Raw genomic sequence first — 17929 nt, 5'->3', positions numbered from 1 at the left:
CTATGGTCTTAAATTAGGGCAAAGCTATTTCCAGACATGACAAATCTCTCTCTTTATGTCCAACTTTTCATTGCAGTAGGCAGAGACAAGACCACAGTTTATTTTGTTCTTGCACTTTATAAAGGTGGGCAAGGAACATAACTATCAAGTTTAACCACTTCTTGATCGTGAGCTTAAGAATAAAAATTCTAGTTCTCTGAATAGTCTTAGCATTTTTCCCTAGTGCAGAATATTAGTACAGCTGCCTGAAAGTAAGAGTAAATTGCAAACTTTCAGGAACACATATTTGAAAAGAAATTAGTTACATATGGGAACCTGCTCTTTGTAGAGCTCATAATTCTTTATTTTATCTGGATACATGCATCCTGCAAATGCAGTCTTTGGGACTTTGTACACTTCAAGCTAATGTTTGCTTTTGTTATTGCAAAGTTTAAGTATGTCATGTTGCCAAACTCTCATTAAATTTATTACAGCAAACAACAGGATTTAGCTTTCAGTCTAGTTTTGGAGGAAAGTATTCATGTAAAGGCATCAGGATTTGTGAGTATTTCAACAATATGTTATATGAAGTTAATATCTTAAGTGATTATCCTGAAGAAGCCTGCATTTCTGAGTAATGGCCTATTAAGGCATTTTGTTTCATTATTTTAAAGCCATATTAAGTTGCAGTATATTTCCATAATTGATTAATATAGAGAACACAGTAACATTAAGCGAAATCTCAGAAAGTCACCTTGTCTGCATGTTTTCCCCAGGGTGAATGTTTGATGTGGTGATAGAAGTTGATGTAAATTATACAGAGTAATCACTGGTACCACAGTGATATGTGATACAAAGCTGTATAAATGTGTTGCGTAACAAGAGATTGAGCTTCCTTAATGAAATGAAGCAGAACAACTTTGCAACAAGTACAATGTCCTTCTAGAAACCTGTGTTTTATCTATTTTTTACTGGTTTTACGAGCCCATTACACTATAGTCAGGTTTTTAATATGGAGCAGGAAAGTTTTTTCAAAATCTCTGTGTGTTGTCATCTATGACAGCAGTAATACAGAATAAGTCTCTTCATTATATTGATTTTGTATTCTCATGAGTCAGCTTGAGCGTCTCGAGACCATGTGTGAGTAATCATTTCTGAGGAGTCTCTCCCTTGATTGCACTTTGTTGTTAATATATTTTACCTTGGCACTTAAAGCAGCAATATACCTTAAAAATCTCTCAACATCTTCAGGATGAGCATTTCACGTAAAATTAAAATTGTACTTCAGAATTTTCATATAGGCTGAAAATTCAAGTAATTTTTTTTTTTCTCAAGAACATTGTATATAATTGGGACTGAGATAGGGAATTGTTCTGTAGGAAGCTTTTCTACTTTGTCTCTATTCAGAATGGAGTTGCATCTCCTTTTCTGAGACTGTTAATGTCCTTGATTTATTTTGTGATTCACTTGCAAAACGAAGTTTTAAAGCATGGCCTATGTGAAGGGACAGACTTTGATTCAGCTTTGAAGAGAATATAAAATTTTTCTAGTTGTCCTGCAACCATCCAGCATTTGTAGCAGAAGGCTGATTTTCAGGAATTCTGAACTGTGAGGACAAAAGTTAAGTAAAAGAGGTATTCGAAGGAGTAGTAATTAGTAACTATGGTGACAGATGTCTCACTGTAGCAAGTCAGTCAGCTATATATAAATGGAATTACTTGTAAATTAGAACTTCTCTTCTAGATTTGTTCTTTTCAAAAATAGCCTTTTGCATCAAAACCAGTGACGTTGATGTGGAGAGAGATCTATTTTTGTATGGTGTTGTCACATTTTGTGGTAAAACATTTTATCTTAGGTTTTTGGAGAGTATCTTGTCATCTTGCTCCAGTGAATGCATTTCTGGATTATTTGAATAATCTACAGATAGATCAGTGTTCATGAGTAACTTTCACCGTTCTGAACTACTTTATTCCGCGTTGGTGTACCACAGAAAACATCATTCAGTAAGAGGAATGAATACTGCATATCGTGCCTAGAATTGCTTCAGATCGCATCCTTCAGCATGATTCTTCTGCATGAATGTACTTACTACAGAATTTTGAGGAATGAGGTGTTGCTGCGTAATAGAGGGTGGTCAGGACTTGTTCTTCTGTGACTGGGTGTTGTACTGCATTTTTTAGTTACAGAATGTGATTGTGGGGAGGAGTTAACTTCCCAACTGTCAAGTTACGTTACAGATTGTTGTTTCTAGAAAACAGACTTTGTGAGGTTACTTGAATGCTGCCAGTTCTGCCAGAGAAGGATGAGGGCAAATAGGTTGGCAAGGGGATCCATCCTTTCTGATAATGTTTCTGTTCCTGTTGGTTGGTTCCAGGGTGGGTTGGGGGAGGAAGAGGGAAGACAGGACTTGGGCACCTTTTGTGCAAAGTTTTGGATGAGTGCGCAATCATTGAGTAAAAGCGCTGCTTTCAGTATAAGCTGTTACTTGAATATTGGTATCCTATGATGATCACATGAAATAATTTTTTCCATGTAAAATGTAAAATACCATCACCATAATGTATTTTTTTCCAGAAGTTTTGTTGTTCTGGGTGTTTGGAGTGTTGATAGTTCTTTTTAGAGCTAAAGTAAATGAAGCCTGAAAGTGGGTGAGCGATGTCTGTGTAGTTGCGTACTGACCGTTGGGATGTTCAGGGTTGCAGGAATTGTAATGCAGCTTGTTTACTTATGTTTTATGAAAGTAAAGACGATGCAGGTTGTCATGGTTTTCTTAATTTACTGCAACTTCAGACAGCTGTCTCCTAATACAGAGAACTCCCAACTTCTGATTGTGAAATGTACTTGAAGGCCTTAAGATTCTGACATCTATCGATTGACAGAAATCAAACGGTTGATACTTGTAAATACACCCTGTGCTCTGCCATTCTCTTTTTGAATGCTGTTGCTGCTGTGGGAGGTGTGAGCCTATGGCTTAGGAACCAGCTTCCAAAGTATGCTCACTTTTAGCCCAGGTCATTGTTATATACCAACCAAATTAAGCAAACTGAAAATGATAGGAATCCTGAAGCCACGCTGAGTTGTTCAGCTGTCCCTGCCATCGAGACAACTTTGCTGCTTTCTGTGATGGATAAGGAGCAGATAACTAGGGTGGGGGTGGGTTCAGCTGCCTCATTTCTTTCATTCATTACCATGTGCGAGTTGAAGACCTCAGTATTGAATGGTATAGTGATTGTGGAAGATGTGTGGGACTGTGGTTTGAAGTAGAGGGCAGCAATGCATAATTACAGCAAACTTCCGTAGACAGGCGGTAGAGATTTTCATCCTCATTCTTTTATGTATATGCACGAGCGTTAAATTGAGAGCATGGGTTTTTGTGTTTGTTTTAAACTGGAGAACTTGGATTGTGATATAGTTTGAGGTCCTGAACTTAAACTTTTAGCCATCTACTGCCAATCTCTTTAATATGAATTATTTTGAAAAATGCAACAATAGTGCTTGAGAATTTTATTTTATAATAAACAGCCCAAACCATTTCAATAGAATGTTTTGAAGCTTCCCATAGCTAATTCTAAAATGGAATAATTAAGAAGTATTGCTTAACCTTATTAGTAGCCTTCCTGTTAATAATGACCACTTCCTAATACAAATTAAAAATCCTTTTAAAGTAAATGTCTGACATCCTGTTTCTGAGTTTTCCTGATGTAAAGTAGATTATGTGGGTAACTGCAAATATTGAAGAATAGTATAAAGCTATTGACTAATAGTAGCCTTGAGTCCTGAGCTTTTCACCTTCAGGTGAGGAAGTTCAGTTACAACTAGCAAATGGGGGGTTTGAATAGTGGTTTGGAAAGTAAACGCTTTTGTCTAGTGGGCACAACAGGTAGGAGACGCAAACTCTACAAACATGCTTTCATGTTTTTCTTTTTTTCTGAATGTTTTGAATATGCCATAATTTAAAATTCTAATAGCTGTATCTGTAGAACTCGCCAGTTACAATAAGCATTGCGATGTCGTATGTCAAAAGAAAGGTCTGTGCTGAAATGTTTGCAGGTACAACACACCTGGAAATGTTTGCTCTGTTTTGTTGAGGAAGGTGACATTTTGCTACCGAGGAACACACTAGAGCAGCTCAAGGTTGTAGGTAAATGTATGTTTTGTGCACAGTTTAAGCTGTTAAAACCTCTCAGTGCTCAGCATTGGCCCTCTGCCTAAGGTGGTTCTTCCTTCTCCCCACACATTGTCTTCCATTCCTTGTATTAGCCCTTGTGTCCTTTTCAGGCAAGGTCTGCTGACTTAGCTCAGGCAAAAGTTAAGCTGAATGACAAGGCCTGTAGTGAACTTCAAAGCACTCAGACTATCAGGACATGGCAAGCAGCAGAGGGATTAATACTTTACAGCACTTCAAATACATCCAGAAAAGGCTGAACTCTGTTTATACCCAGACTCAGGAATGCTGGTGCAAAACTGCTTTTACTGCCACAGTTTATTTTGCTTGACAACAGGTATGAGCAACCAGCGGGGTTGTCCTGGCAGTACAGTCAACAAAACTTCAAGGTGTAAACAGACACGGAACAGCTTGGTCAGCAGAAGAGCATATTCTCTGCTGTCCTCTCTCTCCTGCCCCTTGGAACCACTGGCAGGTTTGGAAGGATGGCACGGAATTCCTGGAGGTGGCTGAGGATTTTAACCTTTTTCATCAGAGTAGCTGGATTCACAGCTTACACTTTCAGCTGAAACTTTAGGGTGAATATTTTTTTTTCTCCAGTGCTATGTAAAAAAGGTTAATTTTTTCTTTTCTTTTTTCTTTACTGCATAGAAAGAGTGGTTAAGTTTATTATTTTCTGAAGAAGTTACTGAAAACTGCTAGCAAGTTGTGCTTCTCCCTGGGGACCTTCAATACTTACAGTCCCTGAATAGCCAGCTGCCACTCCTTCAGTCTGTTCAATCTGACTGGAAAATCCCTTTCTTCACAGCTGGTCCATTTTAGTTTCATAGTGTGTGCCTGGCTTGGGTAGCTAGAACCATTTTGAAAAAGAGCTTTGCTAAGAACTCGAAAGTTAATGCACTAGTTTTGTTTCTAAGTTGAAGGAGCTGGAGTTTAGTAAGCAAAGAGCTATTAGATCCATGTGTTTAAGAAATATAAAACTCAATAGAAAAGCAATTTCGCTTGATGTGCCCCACCCTGTGAATTAGCTTGCTAAGGAGACAAATACTTCTACTTCCTTGATAGGTGGGTGGAGTTAGGCAAGTGAGAGGAAAGGAATTTAGGATGTGTCTAAGCAGAACAGAATGAGGAACTCAATCAGTTGGGTCTGGAGATAATTTAGCATTTGAACTTCTCTATCTTACAGCCAAAGGGCTGACCTGGAATTCACTATGGTTTGCACAGCGTACTCTGCTAGCAGAAGTGCTGCTCTCAAAATGAGAAAATACTGAAGTGTTTACACTTAGAGGAAGATAAAATGATCTTTTAATTATATGGAAGAAAAAGCTTTCTGGCTGCAGTGTTGTAAGTGTTGGCCATGTTGGTTTGACCCTGTTATGTACTGTTTTAAAATCTTTGTGCTTAATTCAGGTTGTGCAAAGCCAGTGTACTTCGCCTCCTAGTAGAATACTCAGCGTGAAACAAGTAAACACACACAATTGTACTACTTTTGCGGTTTAATTTTGAAATAAAGTATTACTCTAGGGCAAGTATTCCAATTTCTAGATCCCTATTTACTTGCTGCATTTGAGTATTAGCTTTAGTACTCAGGGGGTGCATTTACAATGCCAGCATTAATTGTTCAGTGATTGATCGTGTAGTTTGTAGCATGAGTAGGGGAAGAACCTATCATCGAAACCACAGCATTTTATGGTGTAACTGGTCTAGCTGACAGCCTTGCTGCCCCTTTGTGGCAGTAAACATGACAAAAATGAAGCTGTCATCTCCTTAGTGGCTGTAGTTCAGAATTTGATAATTTAATTTATATGTTTCTGGTTTAAACTAATGGTTTAAAGCCTGTAGAACAGCACTCTGAAGCGCATGGGAGTTGTGTGTACTTCTTTCACACAGGAAATAAGAGATGAGGAAAAGAATGGTAAATGAGGACGTCCTGAAATTGGGATTCTCTTTCTACATTAGTCGTTTAGGCATTGAAAACATATTGAATGAATAAATTATATTAATGATTGACTTTCTGTAAAAGGCAGTGGCCTACATTTTGATGCTTATTATTTACTTAATTATTAATTCAAGTATGGAATAAGGCTGAAATATGTTTAATTATAAGCTGTGGCCTATGCCTGCACTTTTGGATGTAGAATTTGTTCCTCTTCATGGAGTGAATCTCACATCTCTGCAGACAAGCTGTCTCAGTTCTCCGGTAATTCTCCTCACTCTAATTCTTAGCACAATTGTCCTGAACTGCAGTTTCAAGCTGTGTTAGATGGAGTAGCAGTAATGTGCCCTTAAAATGGAAAAAGATGGCCATACGTAGTGATAGCAAATGTTATGTGAGTCTGTGTTGATCACTGTTCTTGATTTACTGCCTTACTGCAGTATTGGTACAATTCTACTCTAGCAGACTTGAGGTTCTTTTGTTGATTGTATTGTACTGGGGGTAGCTAGGTCATAAGAGTTTTTGAAAAAACACTATTTAAATGATCAAGAACTCACTAATAGAGCACTTACTCCTTGATTTTTCCATTGATTTTTCTGTTGTTCTGTGTGTGGAACACTTATTCTCCGTCTTTACCTTGTACCTTGGAATGAGCAGTTATACAACAAAAAGATATCTAGTGTCTTTGGCTTTTGAGTGTGTGTGTGTGATCGATTATTATGCACTGCTGTTATTTTGAGATTAACATTTTAGCTTTCTCAGAACAAAATTAAAAACTAGCAATTTAATTAAAAGTTCATTTTTTATGATGCATTTGTTTACACGTTAGGCTAATTCTAGAACTTCATGTTAAATTTCTAGTTTGATCCTCAGTGAAATAATGCAGTATATTGGGAGAAATGCTGTGTATCATGAGGATCAAAAAAGACAGTGGTAAAAGCAAAAGCTCATCAGTTGTTTGTTCTACCATTGTGTTGTACTGTAATTAAATCCAGGTAATGAAATCACTGAAAGAGTGTGCTACTTTGTCTTCAGCATTTTCTGTGCATCTCTGAGCCCATCCTTTGTCTTCTCTGAGATCCTTCAGAAGTGTTTCATCCTGTATCAGGACTGCATATGGCTTGGGAACTAGCTTCTAAAGCTGACTTTCTCACTTGTCAGGCTAAGGAGTTCTCTTCAGCCTACCTCTTGGAAGATGTTACGGTAGTAATCGTTAAACAGAATGATTTTGTTGTTGTTATTCATTTTTATTTCTTTGAAGAAAACAGTCTACCTGTATTTCGTAGGTAAAGTTAAAATCTGTCCTTCTGGAGCACAGTGATTTTGCAGCTTCCGAGTATCAGCTAGGATTCATATATTGTATGTGCATAAGTGTAATGTATTATAGTTTGGGATAAAACTGAATAGTAACTTGAAATATGATAAATACTAAATTTTTAAAAGTAATACATAATTCCTTGTAAAGCCTGGAAACAAAAAAATCTGTAATTTTTTGAAACTTCCTTAATGCAATTTCTAAAGAAGATGGACTGCACTGGAGAAGTTTGAGGGTAGTGATGAACCGCAAGTTTTACTTTAGAATAAAGTCTCCATTAGTTTTGTGGAAGCAGCATGGTGGGATGTCTGCAGTTAACTGAGTTTATTAATGGTGTATAAATGAGAGAGGATGCAAACAGTCATGAGAACATAAATTACTAAGGAAGAAATGTGGGCTAGGATTTCTTTTTCTGTCTGAGAAGGTGTTATGATACTGGAGAGTAAGTTTCTTAAATAGCTGTATGTTACCTTGTACTTTAAGAAAGAGGGGAAAACTATCACTCAAACCGTACATATAGTTGTTATCTGAATTAAGGGTATCACCATTCTTTAACAGTCCTCAAAAGCTGAGTTGTTAGGAATGTGCATGAGCTACCCTCTCTGTTCTAAATTGGACTAGTTGTTAACGTGAGGCACAAAAGGGCTGAGGCTTCAGTTTAATCTGGAGAGGGGTGAATTATAAAAACAAGTATAATTAGTTCAGTGTATGCTGCCCTTTTTTTCTGGCAGTACTGGCTTCAGCACCTCCTCATATAACTTGCATCAGCTCTCAAAACTGGTTTGCTGTGACTAAACAAATGCCTGAGCCAGTACAACTGCAGAGGCGGTGGTGCAACTCAGCAGTGAGCGCTGGGGAAGGGAAGGGTTTATAGTTACTCTTTCACCTGGCGCTGCCGCTGAAGTTTGTCGGTTTGCGCTGGAAAGCAGGACGAACAAATGGTGCTGGCTTCACAGAAGGCACTGCATTATGTAGCTGCTGTGCAACAGGCATCGGTTTGGGAATTCGTGAACCCACCAAGGGCACTGCATGAATAATAGTATATTAAATACCAGTATACTACTATGAGGACTAGTTACCATATAAACGTGTTTGTTTCATGGCTTGCACTTGATTTTGTTTTCTAAAGGTAACTTTTAGTAATGATACAAAAGTGATGGAGGGATTGACCTTTAAGATAATTTGAACTAGTGAAAACTGGTATGGAAATAACGTTTGAATTTGCTACGTGAAAGGGACCAGTGCTCTGGGTTGCTGCCCAATTTCTACGTTAAAGACAAGATGACTGAATCCTTTTTGCTAAGTCTTGAAGTCAGTGCTTTTCTACTGAAACATCAGCTTATGAACATATTGCTGGGACTATTTATTTCTTTACTAGATGCAGGAGGATCTTTTAATCCTGTTTTGTAAAGGCTTCAAGAGCATCACTTTTCCTAAATTTACGTAGTGAAATTCAGTAGCATGCAGTTACAGTTCAGTGCAGGACATCAGTTTAATTAAATTTAATGTGTATTTTCTATGGCCATTTGTTTACAGATTTTTTTTTTTTTCAGTTTGAATTTTGAGAGTCCAGTGGTATTTTTGTAAGCTTTGTGTTGCTGATGCCCTGTTGCACTTCCTTTCCTGGGGTCACTCTCTTGTATTTCCCTGTGCTGTCTTGTCTGTGCCCCATCTACGGATTCTGCCAAAGCGTGTTTACGACGGGAAGTGATTAATCAATAAGTTAGAAGGATAGAAGGCAGGTATTATGCATAGGAAAGAGAAGGGTGGGGAGAAACAAATAAGCACAAGCATGTTTGTTTCTCCTTGCTTGTCAAGTCACTTTTTCATAACAAAGATTTTCAAATGGAGCAGAAGGCTGATTAAAAACAAACAGGAAGTTAAAAAAAAAAATCTCCGCACTGAGCCATGAGAGGGTTCAGTACTTTCAGATTAGTAAATTAACACGCTGATTAACGTGATTGGCTTTTAAACTTGTAACTGTTATAAAAGCTATATTATATACTATTATATTATTATATATTAATATATAGTGTTTCATTATATACAGAGTATTATTTAGAGTAGGGTAGGTCTGATTGTTAATGCAATGAATGCAGCCATAATTTCTTGATCTCTCCATAATTTGTGTTTACCTTCATCTTTATGAACATTCAACCAGTTGATTATTATTTTCTTTTTCTTTAAGATCAAAGGCATATTTGTTGGAAGAAAATCTTTGATGTGCTGCTTTTCATTCTGTCACTCCATAGACCTAGCTGAGCTTTCCTCTGTTGGCGTTCCCCTTGATTACTGTATTGAGTCCCATCTTCTGGACCCAGTGGCACTTAAGCCCCCAGGTTAGGGGTGCTGCTTTGTGCTACTTGAGGCGAGCGCATAAGATACACATCATATGCTTGGTGTAATTTTACAGTATGAGATCTGAAGAGTCCTAGTGCTCATGTCTCATTCCATTTTAAACCTACCTTTTCCCTTGACACTATTATGTTGTGCTATATATCACTTTTTTTTTTTTTTTTTTGAGCCATGTGATAATAGAGGCAAGTAAAAGCATGGAAAACTTTGCACGGAATCCTGAAAAAAATTGCCAGTTGCTTTTATAGGAGAAACATGGCAATACATTCATTTCTGTGAAAGTAACATCCCTCCCGCAGCCTTATGCTTGCTTTGGGAGCTGGTAAGATTCGTTATGCATGCAGGAAGGCAGGGATTTCTACCATCCCATCAGGTTCCTTAATAACTATTGTCATCTTGAACTACTGAAAGTGACTCATTTCAGTAGTTACACCTGGCCGGTAAGTAACATTCCAGTCCTCTCTTTCATGCTGTCTGCTGATCAGGTCTCAGCCAGTGACTCTGGTCTTCTGCCAGGTGACTCACTTGTAACCTCTTCTCAGATGCAGCAGTTTTGACTAGTAGTCTTGTGTCATAAGCAGTTTCTGATTCAGTGAGTTGCTATTAAAATTTAATTAACTCTACAAATAGGTATTTACAAAGGTACTTGATGATGCAGCAATCTTGAGATTAAATTAATGGTGTGAACTAGTATCCCTGAGAGGTAGAAACATCCTAGTGTTGTTTTCCTTAGTTTCACCATGGTCTCATTTTACAGTTCCTTAATTCTGTCTTTTGCCAGAGCTTTTCCTTGTGCCCTCAGTGCTCGTCTTCCCTACAGTATATTTTTGTCATCAATACCAGTACCTTAAATGTATGAACAGTTAGAATTTTTGTGTTGACCAATATAAATATAAATTCTTATGTACGTGTGACAGAAAGTATTGTTGCTAACAGTGTCTGGTCCTTTCCATGCAGGCAGTGCGTTAAGTACAGTTTGTAGCAATTGTTTGCATAGTGTATGTGCTAGAATTGAATCGTATGTTGCAAAACTAAAAATGAAATACAAATATTTGTCGATAATGTGAAGGTGTTGCATCCTGAGGAGAGTGGTTTCAGTTTGATACATTTGTTCTACACTGGGAAGTCAAGCTATATTTTATAGCAAATAACATTTTACTGGGAGCTTAAGTTTCATTGTACTTTTGTTTTCCAGATGCTTTACTCTTCTTTTTGTTTGTTTTTACAGTTCTACCTTCAAGACACTAAAAGTAGTAATGGTACCTTTATTAATAGTCAGAGACTGAGTAGAGGATCTGAGGAAAGCCCACCATGTGAAATTATGTCAGGTGACATCATCCAGTTTGGTGTAGATGTGACAGAGAACACGCGGAAAGGTAAGGGTATGGATCATTTTTTTTTTTCCCCCCCGATTATGTATATTTAGAACATCTTATAGTCCAGTCCTTAAGAGTAAATGGTATTCCTGTTGTAAGAAATAGTTTGGGGTTGTGTTTTTTTTTTTTTTTTTTTTTGGCTACCTCTTCCCTCCTTTGTGCTGGCAGTGAGTCTTGCGGCCACACAGTAAACTGGATCGAGAAGCTGATGTGCTGAAAACACGGACACCGCGCCTGCCAAGCTAGATTTTAACTGGGTTGCTTTAACGGCCCACCTTCTTCTGTGGCTGTATGGGTGCTAGTGCTTGTAGTGGAAATGCAGGTCCAGAAAAGGAGCCTCAACTGGGACCACACGTTTAGCTATTGCCTCACTTAAATTGACTGACAGCAACTTTAAAAGTGCAGTATGGGCATGTGTGTGTAGTGCTGTGTTGGGGTTTTTTGTGTTTTGGGGTTTTGCGGGTTTTTTTTTTTTGTTTTGTTTTTGGTTTGTTTTTTTTTTTTTGTAACTACTTTTCAAGCCTGTGAACCCGAAAGTTTCAGCCAGTAATGTGGCAGAAGTATGAAACTGCATTTTTCGATTAAGTACTCAGCATAAGTTTGAAACAGACTAATTTAGTTCTTGTCAAGATACCTACTTTTTCTTTGTGTGACTGCTCCTGATTTTCATGTCTGCAGATACTTTAAAATGAGGATATAAAAAAGTTGCTAACTGAAAAATGAGGTGATGGGATTTTTGTTTGGTTTGATTTTCTTGCTGTCCTCTTCCCAATGTGCACACTCAGGAGATCTTGTATTATAGTAATAGCTATATATATATATCTATATCTGTATTAATAAAAATGCAGCCTCAGTCTCTTTTCTTTTGCACTGATGTACAGTGTTTCAGGAGCCATTTCTTCCTCTTTCTGAAGACTGGTCTGTATATGAATTATTAGATTGTAATCGATATTGTAAAGACATTTAAAGTTGCCTAATGGATCTGTTAGGTTCTGTAAGCATTGAACTTCTGGCCATGTTCTGAAGAATCCTAATCCAGTAACACACAGTTACTGTGGCAATAAAATGGCAGAACTGCCATCGCTGCTCTTCCGCTTCACTACTTTTCTCAACAAGATCTTCGTAGAGTTGATCCTTAAAGAGGGCTGTATTGGGAAAGAATGAAATGAAAGAATAATATTAAATTTAAATGCTGATGGTGAAGTTCTTTAAAAAAAATCCACAAACAACAAAATACTGCCAAACAAACAAGCAACCCCTAAACCAAACCACACCCCCCAAAACCCAACACACAAACCCATAGTACAACAGTAGAATTTTTAAAGGGCATTAAGTGAACAAAACAAAAAGATGGTCTACTCCGTCTGTTACTCAAGAATTCTATCCATCTTTACCAGGTAGGTTATAGTTCTCGAAGTCTGAAGTATCAGAGGAAGGTTAATGAATAAATCTTTAAAGAAAACATTGTTAAGCAATGGCGGTGGTTAAGTATTTTGTCACAGAGAGCTTTTGGAGCTGCAGTATGTTTGAGTGATTCATTGTAGTGAGATTCACATCATTTCATTTTTCTCAAAAATGATGTTGCAAAGATTTAACTCCCAGATGTCTAGTTGGAATTGTCTGGGAGATACTTAAAATGTTATTCCATGTGAAGTGATTGCAAATATTTATGATACTACCGGTATATGTGGAATAAATCGAAGGAATACATTGCATCTAATGAGCCTGGAACTATTCATTTGATGAGATGCTGTCCTCGCTAGAAGAAGCTGAATTTCTTCATATGCATTTAGACATAAACCAATTTTTATTTTAAGGTTTAGTTGGAAGAAAAACTGGAGTTCACTTGTTTTTATCAGCAATTATTTGCAATTAGTTTATGTGAAAGTTTGTGGAAAGTTCATTGTAAGCAAATTTTTGGCAGGAATCCTTGCCAGTAGTAGTTCTTCCAATGGTTGTATGTTAGTTTTACAAAACACGGTCCCAGTGACCTGGCATTTGTGTCATGAGTGATCAGGTTGTGCAGCCTTCCCTTGCCTCCTCCCTAGCTTTGAGTATAGGAGCTCTGCTCATGTTACTCATTAATGTCTAGAGCTAAGTGATGAGGAAGAGCACATAAATTTGCTTTCCTCCCTCTTCATGCTCCCCCAAGCAATGAATGAAGATTGTACCATCGTGCTGGGACTTGAAACAGCTGCATCGCAGTTACAGTGTTTACCCATGAACGCAACTGGAATGCGTATAAACACATTTCATTTCAGTAGTCTTAGATGTTACTGTTAACCTAATCTGCTAATGAAACAGACGTGAAAGTAGTTTTTAAATTAGCAATTCCCTTTAAAACCATTTTGTATTCTGGTATTTACATAACACCTTACTTGCACAAGACATTTCAGCATTTTGCTGCATGTAATTATAAGGTAATGACAGGTTAGCCAGAGTTTACTTGTCTATGTAAATTCTGAATTGTGTAAATATTGCTAGAATACATTTATTTTATTGTTCAGGCAGTGTTTTAGTAAGTCATTTCCTTGCAAATACGATCTTGTTTTCGTTCATTAAAATAGTGGCACATTCAGTATGTGATTTTTCAGGGTATCTTACAAGCACCGATTCCAGCATGTTCTGCTGCTGAGCTGAAGTCGTTAAGAAATGCCAGAGAACGGTTTCCAACCCTCCCGCTGCCTTATTTGTCCGCTTGTTACATTACGAGCAAGCACACAGGCCTGCTCATTTCCCTGTCCTTAATACAGCACATACCTTTTCACCGTCTCGGCGTGCTTTGCTCGGTGTTAGTGTGGTTGATGTTCTTCTAGCACTTCCACCCCTTCCCAGTCAGGGCCAGAGCATTCCCGGAGTTAACTGGTGGCGGCTTCCCGGCGTGGAAGGGAGCAGCAGGCTTTCGAGTATGGTCAAGTAATACCAGGTGGTTTAGTTCAGACGCAGTTTATGCACTTTTTTCCCAGTCAAGTTTGGACTCCAATACATCTTCTCTGTGGTGTGGTGTTTGTCAAGGCCCGTGCAGAGGAGGAATGGCGGTGCGTGTGCTGCTGGGGGGATAGCTGGGGCTCTCTGAGGGGAGCGGGAGAGGCCGTGCCTTAGCGCTGCCTTGATTATTGCCACGACTGCTGCCGTCACGTTGACAGCTGGAAGTAAAGCACAGAGCGTCGCTTGCAAATTGTCTCTTTCTGAGGCAAAAATTCTGAGACAGACAAAAATTCTATCTTTATTCCCGTTTTTATGCTCCTTTGCAGCGTAACCCTCGCGGCGGGTGCCTGGCGGTGACGAGTGCGACGGTTTTGTGCGGCCCGTTGGCGACCGCCGCCCCGCAGCGCGAATGGAGCGGGAACGGGGTTTCCGCTTTATTTGCGGTGAGTCGCGGCGCCCGGCCTGCGCGCGGGCGGCCCGGAGCGCCCTCTGGAGGCGCCGCGAGGGCGCCGCCAGAGGGCGCCCCGGGCCGCCCGCGCGCGGGCCGGGCAGCGCGTGGGGATCCCGTTGGCAGCCGCGGGCGGTGAGTGCGTGGCGGGGCGCGCGGGAGGGCAGGGAGCGTGCGGCAGCGCGAGGAGAACACCCCCCCCCCCCCCCCATCCCGTCTGGCAGCCGGGGGCTGCTGGCTGCTGCCTCGGTTCCCCGGCGGGCGACGCGGGCTGGGGCAGCCGCTGTCCCCTCCGGCCGCCGCTGCCGTCGCGTTTGGGGTGTTGCTTTGCCTGTCCCTTAGGCTTTCTCGTTACTCTAATTATTGTTCCTGAGCATGAACTGATAGCTAAAGGGTAGAGTGGTGTGGCTTTTTACTTTTTTTCTTGTTAATTTTATTTTATAAACATAGAGAATGCTGGGTGCCTCTTCGCAGTCACTCTCCGTTGGACAGCTTCTGCTAACTCCCCTCTCTCTCTTAATTTTTGACATAAATAAAGCTCCCCCAGCTTTTAGGAGATTGTGTTTTCTTGGCCTGAGTGTTGATGGAAAAACTTGAGAATTATGTCATCTGCCAGCAGACCCACCTGATACGTGACCCGGAGGTGATGCTGTCGGTTGGTCTGCAATTTCAGATACCCTCACACTTTCTTCTTGGAACCGCCAGTTCCCTCTTTATGCCTTAAAGGAAAGATTCTTCATTATGAAACCTGTGTGGGTGTTACCTGCTACAGCTAATACTGCTGATGTGTTTCTTTAAATGTTTTTCTGCAAGAAGAGATTCGTGAATTCTGGGGACCAAAGTTTAAAGCCAAAAAAGACCCCGATACCCGTGGATTAATCTGGTGTGAGAACAAGGTCCTGGCTGTTCTTCCCTGGCATGTACATTTAATATTTTACCAGGTCAGCTTGAAAACACAAGGTGCTGCAGCCAAGAGGGTACTTCTCCAAAGCACTGGCTTTTAGCACAGAATAAAGGTTAAGAACGACTCTGTTCAGTTGGACCATTTCTCCTGTATTTTTAGATTCTATTGAGGTAGCTTCCTCAAAGACCTGTCTCGTTTCCCTGGAGTACTACCGCTGTCCTAAAACACACATTGCCCTTTTTTTTTTTTTCAATGCCAGATTAACTGTTTTGCTGATATTAATAACTGTGAAAGTAGAGCAGCTATTTGTCTTTGTATGTTGGTGCGTGCTTTACGTATAGTGGTAGATGATAGGTGACCATATGCTTATTTGTATCTAGCTTGTGGTAGTATTCTGGGAACAAAAAAACCCACAGACATTAATTTGACTGTTTGCAATGTCATCGGAAATGGTGTCGGTAACACTTTTGGGAAGCACTGTGAAGAGAGATTGAACCTGATGTAAGAATCAAATATGGCATTTCCTTTTCTTGCTCTTTCGGATCTTTCTTGAGTTCAAAGAATCTTGGATTAAGTCCTGGAGAAGCAAGCTTTCTCCTTCTGAAATGAGAGGCCACTTGTCTAGAGCTGTGCATTAGATGTGTTCTACAGGCACACCAAAATAGAGGTGTCTTGTCTTGAATGTTGCTGCTCATCACGTTCAAGAAGGTGTACTTCTCAGTGGTTCCTACAGTCTTCCTCTGTGTTCCCTTTCTGACCCTTGTGTTTGTAAATAGCAATGACTTGGCAAGTTCCAGATGTTGAGGTGAGGGTCTGGCGACACAAATTGCATGTGTTACCTTTAAAGTCCCTGATAGTCAGAAAAGTAGCACATTATTTTGTTCCTCTGCATACCTGTTACCTAGCACAGGTAAGACACATTCCTTTTTCTTCATTTTATAATCAAAACCTACAGTTAACTTTTTTAACTCGCTGCGGTACAGACGCCTTGCAGACGTTGCTGCGTATGGAAGAATTGGAGCTGGAACTGCGTCACAGCCAGGACCAGGTGCTCGGCATAACCTCTTCAAGTTTTCAGTGATAATGTTTCCTGTCTCCAGAGGAGGTCCAAGAAGGCAAACCCAGGCACTGGTGCTTGAAGGCATTCAGGCCTCCTCTTGTTTGCCTGCCTCATAGTTTCTTCAGACAGTTCATTTTGGTTGCTGTAACATTAACCATTGAACTTATAATGAAATAGTAACAAATCACAATGACTTCGTATTTTGTTTCTTTTCAGTTACCCATGGATGTATAGTCTCCACAATCAAACTGTTTCTTCCAGATGGAATGGAAGCTCGATTGCGATCAGAGTAAGAATAAGTATCTATTAAAGTGTAGCAAAAGTCAGCTACTGTATAATGAGGATTTGATGAATGTTACATTTAAAATCAACAAAGGAACAGTTTATTTTCCTTTATCGTGCAAAGACTAAAACTGAGAGCATGGTTCTTTTGCAGGCATTATGATAAAGAAATCTTATTTGCACATTGCTTTTAGAAATTAAGACAACTATGAAAGAATAAAAAAGTTCTATAATAGAATAAAGAAGTTCTTATCAAGTTGGGCTTTTCTGACTGGCTATGGTTTAGTGTACTGGAATGCGTATTAAAAACAGAAGAATATAGGAAAAAAGAAAGCAAATGAGCAAATTCTCCTTCCCTCTTTTTTTATTTGGGATGATTATTTTTGCTCCTTTTGCTGCACATAGACTCTACTGAAGTGAAGTTAATGGTGCCTCTCTGTGTACACGTGGACACATAACGCTTCATATTCTTCAGATAAGTAACACAGCAGTGTGTCCTCATGGTGCAGTTATCTGGTGTCACAGTGAGAGAAAGCTTTGCCTGGCATAAGGAAGAAAAAATCATAAAATATGTTTGAATAATGTTTGGAAACTTAGATGAATATTGAGAGAGTTTTCTGTGTATATGTGCACAATTCGGGGAAAATTTCAGAGAGTAGCAGAAACAAAATGCAAACATTTTGTTTGTAGTAAATGAGTACCGATTACAAATGACATAATCCTCTTTCATTCTCAGCAATTATGTTTTTGACTGTTTATTTAAATATTCTTTTATCATCAATATGCAGAAAAATTTGCCTGAAGCTTTAGGGTGTCTTTGCTTCTAGGGAGATAAGTTAAATTATTATTGGAAATTTTCCATGTAATTGCATGTCCTAATAAAAAATAGAAGTGTATGGTGTTAATATTTTAGTTTTGATGAAAATGTGCAAGTATAACATTCGCTCTAGTGAAAGTGTACAAAATTCTGTAAGTTACCAAATGTTATTTTACTCAGTTTGTTGAATTTGTAAATGAGTAGTATATCCACTTTCTTTTCCTATGGTTTTGTGCATGTAAATTGGTTTAAATCTTAATAAATGTTTTAAAGTAATCAAATATTATGTAACTACTGAAGTAAAAGTTGCTAAAGAGATTTTTTAGAATAGACATTGGATTTATAATTTGAAAATAGTTCTGTA

The 17929-nt window shown here is 39.0% G+C and overlaps 1 protein-coding gene across 23 annotated transcripts in view; it reads left to right on the top strand.

Moving 5' to 3' along the window:
- The window catches only part of SLMAP (sarcolemma associated protein), a 91290-nt gene that overhangs the window by 23383 nt on the left and 49978 nt on the right, over positions 1 to 17929 (top strand). For all 23 annotated transcript variants that reach the window (XM_075432389.1, XM_075432409.1, XM_075432402.1 and 20 more), the window contains 2 exons: positions 10979 to 11126; positions 16683 to 16755. In XM_075432389.1, the coding sequence (XP_075288504.1) occupies positions 10979 to 11126; positions 16683 to 16755 (221 nt within the window). The remainder of the gene's footprint in view (positions 1 to 10978; positions 11127 to 16682; positions 16756 to 17929) is intronic.

The sequence above is a fragment of the Opisthocomus hoazin genome, chromosome 11, assembly GCF_030867145.1.
Source record: "Opisthocomus hoazin isolate bOpiHoa1 chromosome 11, bOpiHoa1.hap1, whole genome shotgun sequence".
Taxonomy (NCBI): domain Eukaryota; kingdom Metazoa; phylum Chordata; class Aves; order Opisthocomiformes; family Opisthocomidae; genus Opisthocomus; species Opisthocomus hoazin.
Note: the sequence above shows the minus strand (reverse complement) of the source record. Positions and strands in the feature narration are given on the sequence as shown.